General features: G+C 35.2%; 1 protein-coding gene and 1 gene segment (V, D, J or C); both read left to right on the top strand.

Annotated features, from left to right (window-relative positions):
* The first annotated feature begins 213 nt into the window (after positions 1 to 213).
* LOC134807002 (T cell receptor gamma constant 1-like) overlaps positions 214 to 7,186 on the top strand; it is a 29,709-nt gene continuing 22,736 nt past the window's right edge. The window contains 2 exon segments of the C gene segment in view: positions 214 to 244; positions 4,051 to 4,380. Of these exon segments, the coding sequence occupies positions 4,236 to 4,380 (145 nt within the window).
* Positions 4,063 to 4,239, top strand: LOC112204091 (T-cell receptor gamma alternate reading frame protein). The gene has a single exon (XM_054687485.2). It carries the CDS (start codon positions 4,063 to 4,065, stop codon positions 4,237 to 4,239), a length of 177 nt encoding a protein of 58 aa, XP_054543460.1.

Raw genomic sequence — 7,186 nt, 5'->3', positions numbered from 1 at the left:
TTTGAAACATCACTGTTTTTAGACAAATAAAACACCAAAAGCTTTAAGTTATTTGATTTGTGGAGCAACAGAACTTGTTATGAGCAAAATGAACCAGGACTGGAACCCTGGTCTTTTGAGAATCCCAGACCACCAGAATTTGAAGAACTCAGGGAAACTGAATTCGAGTTTTTGATATGGACTGAATCACTGTGGAATTATTATAAGAAACTCTTTGGCAGTGGAACAACACTTGTTGTCACAGGTAAGTATCGGAAGAATACAACATTTCCAAGGTAATAGAGGGAAGGCAGGAAATGATTAAACTGGAATAATGTAATAATGTTTAGAAAAAAGAGGAATTGGATGGGGATTTGATGTAGAAATCTTAGGAGAGACTTTAAAACAAATGCTCATACTAAAAGAGAACATAGATAACATGGCACAAATAACATAATAGGATTTGGCTTTGTGCATATACGGACTTCTATAAAGTGCTCATATATAATGTATGAAACGATCTCATTAAAATGTTTGGCCCTGAGACCAAATGTATTATGACAGGTAAGTTTGTGATAGACTCTATAGAGTGGACACATATTCATCTCTGATGGTCAAAGACATGTTGACTCTTGTTGTGAAGGAGCCCGGGTGTTGGAGTCAGGTCCACCTGGAACTCTGGCTCCACCACTCACAGATTAGTGAAATTGAGTGATTATTCTCTGGCCTCAGTTTTCTAATCCATAAAATGGGATAACAGTATGAATTCAGCAGTGTTGTATAAGAATTGCACAACATAGTGTGAATTAAGTACTTGGCACATTGTCCAACCCAAAATAGGTGCCCAACAAATGTTCTCTGGATTCACATGTAAAGAGACAATGGGATCTACTATGGAGAGTTGCTCTCAGTCCATCAAATTTACAGAGCAGCAATTCTCCAGAGGATTCAGCTGTACTTCTAACTGCTCAAATGGAAGGTTATCTTAACATCAGCTCACACACACAAAAATTGAACTTATGGATTCGTTTCTTGTTAGCAGACTTTTTAATCACTTGGCAAAAACATTGCATTAAGATGTCTATTTTTTATTTTTGTTGTTCTATGTGCTTTACTTAATCCTTTATCTTAATTGATATCATTTCTAACACCAATATATTTGTCCTAAGATTTATAGCCAATTAGTTTAGGGTTCTGTTCATATGTCTCAGGAAAAAAAGGTTAAAATCTTACCAAAAATGGTCAAGATATCAAATCAATTAAATCCAGTTGGAAACATCATAAATCTGAAATACATGTTTAAACATAAAATGGCTATAACTATTTAGCTAATGAAAAAATAAGACATAGAGAACTCTTAAATAAATATCCATATGTAGATTTAATATATCATACCATCTATAAAAATGTAGTTGATACTTGGTAAATTTACAATGCTGCATTTTAATAAACTACAAACAACTTAGGCAATTTAACTCAAATATACTATTTGATTATGCAAATAAATGTACATAAATGAATCCAACAGGTTTATTTAAATAAATAAAATATATAAATTCTACTTGCTATTGAAGTAAGTAAAAATGTACCATACTTGACCATAGAAAACACTCTTAATACGTACATTTTAAAAGTAGTATTTTAAGAATCATGTGAGAGGATGATCCAGAATATCGGCCCTTACCATGTATAATCGAGTACGCTATTTAATGATTTGTTAACTATTACCTTGAGAAAGTTATGGAAGTTCCAGATTCATTTTGTCCTGAAAAGAATGAAACTTAAAGCATCTAGCCAAAGAAAGGGGACAAGAGGCAATGAATGCTGTGGTACCGTACAGAAAATGTCCAAGTTTATCATTTGATTTTTAATTTATTTAGTACAATGAATTAGAAGTATTTCCATGAAGAGACACTAGTTCTTAGGATGAAAATTAGATTGGAAAATATATTGACTAGAGACTAAAATTATATAAATATAATGTACAATTGAAAAATTACTCTTATATTTTGTAACATGCTTTTAAAATTAGAAGCAAACTATATGGTGGAGAAATATACACTGTCTCACAAGTATAACAAGTAAAATACTATTTACACTAAAAGCAAAGAGTATGAAATTAAGATGAGCACATTATGCCTAATTAAATTTATAGCATGCTCAAAAATTAATATTTCTGTATATGTTTACTAATTTTGTATGAAAATCAGAAACTTTGCTACACAGACAGAAATTATCAAGATTGTTTTCTTTTCTTTTCAAATGAGAAATTTAATTCTTATTTTCTTAAGAAATTGTTCAATTATTAAACTCACTTCAAACCAGCCAAAGCATTGGAGTTTCAATTGGAAATCAAAATAGAAAGAATTGTAACATTTATAATTTCAGTTATTAGATTAAAAATACATGTATAACCCACTAACATTCCAGATTCAAGTGATATGCCTTTGTAAACATATGATGCTTTGTTATGTATCTTGACCCTATGCCTATGAAGCTCTGAAATCATGACTTTTAATAGAGCAATTACATACACATTTTATTCAGCAGGCTAAGACAAAGAGAATAACAGAGATTTAAAACAGTTAAATAGCATATTAGGACAGATACAAATTCTGGGAGAGACATAAAGAGTCAAAATATAGATACACTGATTTACATAGACCTTCTCATTAATGGGGTAAATTTATATAAAAACCAGTATAAAAAATACACCCCTGGTGCATTCTTAGTCATTCTTAAACTTCAAATGAAATTCCAAAATAAAATGTGCTTTTGTTGAATATTTTCTAAAGCAAAATAAAATTTTGATAAGTGCATTACTGGAGAAGATTAACACAAGAGTATTTCTGAAAAGAATCAAGAAAAAATTTAAATAAGAGTTTTGGAAATGTTGCCATTTTGTTTCTAAATTAAAGAGATGGTGAATAATCTGGAGGTACAGCTGTAAATACTGCTGCATCCCAAAACTTGGAGGGTGCAGATGTGAAATTGAGATGTTACATAAAGTTAGATATTAACTAGGGGGACTGCTCATGGTATACACATTGAAGCTACACGGTCAACTTGATAGACAGTATGTACACATGGAAGTAGATTCTCTTTAAAATAAGTGACTGTGTATGTTAAAAATAAAAGTGAACATAATGGCTAGGCATGGTGGCTCACACCTATAATCCCAGGATTTGGGAGGCTGAGGCAGGCAGATCACTTGAGCGCAGGAGTTTTAAACCAGCCTGGTCAATATGGTGAAATATGTCTCTAGAAAAAACTAATATTAGCCAGGCATGGTGATGCATACCTGTAGTCCCAGCTACTTGGGAGGCTGAGGTGGGAGGATCACTTGAGCCTGGGAAGTCGAGACTGCAGTGAGCTATGATCTTGCCGCTGCATTCCAACCTGGACGACAGAGCTGGCCCCAGTCTCAACAACAACAACAAAAATTTTGACATTTATCCATATGGGAAATAAGATAAATAACAAGATAAATATGGTGCATCGCAGAATCAGTTAAATGAAGAGTGGGAGTACACAAAATTGCAGAACATGAGAATGTGTCTTATTTGGCCAAAGAACATAAGTTACAAAGGATGGAAAAGGGAAGTGGGAAAAGGACCAAAGAGTCTCATCTGTAGAGAGATCATTAAGGTTTTCTGACCTTCCACTTTCCCCTGCCATCCACCTTGAAAACATGCTTCACTATGATGAAACAAAAGAGATTAAAAAATAAAATAAATATGCTCATGAACGTTGGAAGCCCTGGTAGGAGGCAGTTAAAAATCACACTCATCACAGCATGTGCAGAATAAAGGCCAGGTTTTCATCCAGCATCTGACACTTGAGAGCTGTGACTTTTGACAAGTTATTTAATGTCTTGATCCTCTTTTCAACATCTGTAAAATAAGCACAATAATAAGTACTGTGCAGCCTATCCTGGATGAAGGGCCGCGGTGGACACCAGCTCAATAGCACCTTCTCTTTTTATGGTTATGTACTAGGCCACTCCAAACCGTGCAATGTGTGTGTTTCTCTAATGATTCTTTTAAACTCATATTTCATTTCTCCCCATAGATAAAAACCTTGATGCAGATGTTTCCCCCAAGCCCACTATTTTTCTTCCTTCAATTGCTGAAACAAAGCTCCAGAAGGCTGGAACATACCTTTGTCTTCTTGAGAAATTTTTCCCGGATATTATTAAGATACATTGGCAAGAAAAGAAGAGCAACACGATTCTGCGATCCCAGGAGGGGAACACCATGAAGACTAACGACACATACATGAAATTTAGCTGGTTAACGGTGCCAGAAAAGTCACTGGACAAAGAACACAGATGTATTGTCAGACATGAGAATCATAAAAACGGAGTTGATCAAGAAATTATCTTTCCTCCAATAAAGACAGGTATGTGTTTACGCATATCATCTGTCAGAACACTTCTTTGAAAGTGAATGCTGCATTTTTTCCTTTCAGTATTAATGAAAAACAAACATAAATCTTTCTTAAATATTGTTACATTTAATGGTAGCGTAAATGCCCTGCTACTTTTCTATAGAATTAAAATGGTATAGGTTTTGGAGAAAACAAAATTGAAAAAGTTACTGAAGGTTTCTCAGCCTCAGCTCCATTATCCAAAATAAGAAAGTCACGTGCTGGTTTTTAGGGTTGTTAGATGGATTAAAGAAACAACATACACAGAAGCATCTAGCAACGTGACACGTGGTAAACGCTCAAAAAGTGTTCTCCCTTCTTTAGATGACTTTACTTGATCGGGAAATAACATATATATGTCTTTCAGGAATGTTCTGCCCAAGCAGGAGAGTCACTCACCTCAATCTTGCTACCCACAAAGTTTAACCTACAAACCATGGGTTCATTGTTGACAAAATAATGTTTATCTGAAGATAACTGTAGATCATATTTATCTGTAGATAATGTTTATCTGTGGAGTGTGGCTCTACAAAACATAGAATAGTCTTGGCCACTGCAGTTTTATGGAGGCCTTGGGTTTTTCAGAGTTTCATTTTATATATCACCATAAAGTAACATTTCATAACTACAGGTGGGTAAGGCTTACATGTACAAACATTCTTCCATTTTCCACAATAAATGCATTTCCTGCCATTGGTGAATGCCGCTCAATAAACATTTATTGTACAATTATGACACGCCAGGCTTAGTGGAAATGTGGATGAACAGACAAGGATGAGTTACTGTCGTAAGGATGATGCATGACAGTGCAGAGAATATACTGTCTTCCTGATCACTCAGGGTCACTCATGATTCATGCGTGAGGTCCCAAAACAGTGCCTTTGATGCAGATTCTGTACATCTCTAGACGATTGGTCCAAGGGCTGAATGTGCTCTGGCCCAGTGGTCCGGTCTGTCACTCTATGTCAACATCCTGAATATGAACATAACAGTCCAACGTCTCCAAAGTGGGCATGAAAAGGACTCATTTTGTGCTTTTTCCTGTGGTTAACAAGTCCTTTTTAGCCTGGGGGAACAAGCATTAACAAAATGTTTGAAGATCTTTGCCATGTACCATTCCAAATTTTTAGGGTAAGTCTTTAGCTTTTCAGATCCTGAGTTTCTGCAACGATCAAATGTGATTTGGACAGTTGCCTTGACTTTCTCCTCGGGCTATAATGGAGTGCAAAGGAAACAATGGCAGGGAAAATGCTTGCTTTCAAAATGGTAGCATGGATGTGTTCATTCGTGTAGTTACTGTATTAGGTATAGCCTTTCCTGAAACTAACTGAAGTGGGGTTATAAAAACAGTCCCAATTTTCTATTTCCTTTGCTGAGACACAAAGAGGAGACAAAAGTGCAAAGCTTGAGGGTAGTTTTACCACTGTGCTTAAGTGTTCTGATTTTTCCAGTGATCAGGGTGAAATAAAAAGCATAGTAATTTCCAGGGCAGTGAATACCATACAGGAGACAAGTTACAGTTTTTTAATCTGTTTTACTTTACACTAAATTCTAAAAGTAAAATGTCTTTTTTTTTTTTTTTTTTTTTTTTTTCCGAGACAGAGTTTCACTCTTGTAGCCCAGGCAGGAGTGCTATGGTGTGATCTCGGCTCACGGCAACCTCTACCTCCCAGTTTCAAGCGATTCTTCTGCCTCAGCCTCCCGAGAAGTTGAAATTACAGGTGCCTGGCACCATATCTCGCTAATTATTCTATTTTTAGTAGAGATCGGGTTTTACCATGTTGGCCAGGCTGGTCTCGAACTCCTGACCTCAAGTGATTCACCCGCCTCAGCCTCCCAAAGTGCTGGGATTACAGGTGTGAGTCACTGTGCCGGGCCTAACAGTAAAATGTCTTTCATGTGCTTCTAAAGGCAACTACATTAAGATGAACACATCTCTTAATGTCATTCTACAGTAGATTTCTAATGCTCTTTCTTGGAAGTTTGTTTTTCTGAGAAGAGCTAAAAATATAATAACATGGAAGTGATCATATTATATAATCAATGAAGTGCTTTCAAAGGAGATAAAACTAATCTGGTCTGCATTTGCAACCAACCTTGATTGAGAGAGAGAGAACTCAGGATACACTTAGAGATTTTATTATGGGGAATAGTTACTTTATTCATTTTACCTCAATCAATGCATGGAAATAAGTGACAGTCATTTTCATTTATCTTTTAATAAATAAAGTCACCATGAGGAAAATGAAAACCCATTAAAGTCAGCCCTTAAAGATATTTGGACATGCAGACATGATAACTAACATTTGCATTCGTGAGACTTACCCAAAACCTATACCTCAAGTCCATTTCTTAGAATACATGAAATAAAGATCTCAGTGAGTGCATAAAATTGCACACCAGAATCATATATGTATAGACAAGAACACATCTACTAGAAAAATAATAAACCAACACACCAAGGTGACTCTGTTTTAAAATATGTTGTCTTTGTAAGCATGTTTGCTTCTTCCTTTTTTTTTTAAACATCACAGATAAATTCAACTCTCACCTCAGTTTTATTGAGAGAACTGTCAATGTGACTTGGCCTCTCTTTTTCTAGTCCCAGAAAGAATTGCACTGAAATGCTGAGCTCCTGTAATAAAAAAGACCATTCGCTGAGAGTAATTAACATACTGAAAGAGATTTTCTTAGAGTACACAATGGTGACATTATATTGTCTCTTTATAAATTATTTTCTATCTATTTCTGTGGATTATTTCTACAAAGCAGTTTTCAT

This window comes from Pan troglodytes, chromosome 6 (genome assembly GCF_028858775.2).
Source record: "Pan troglodytes isolate AG18354 chromosome 6, NHGRI_mPanTro3-v2.0_pri, whole genome shotgun sequence".
NCBI classification, from domain to species: Eukaryota; Metazoa; Chordata; class Mammalia; order Primates; family Hominidae; genus Pan; species Pan troglodytes.
Note: the sequence above shows the minus strand (reverse complement) of the source record. Positions and strands in the feature narration are given on the sequence as shown.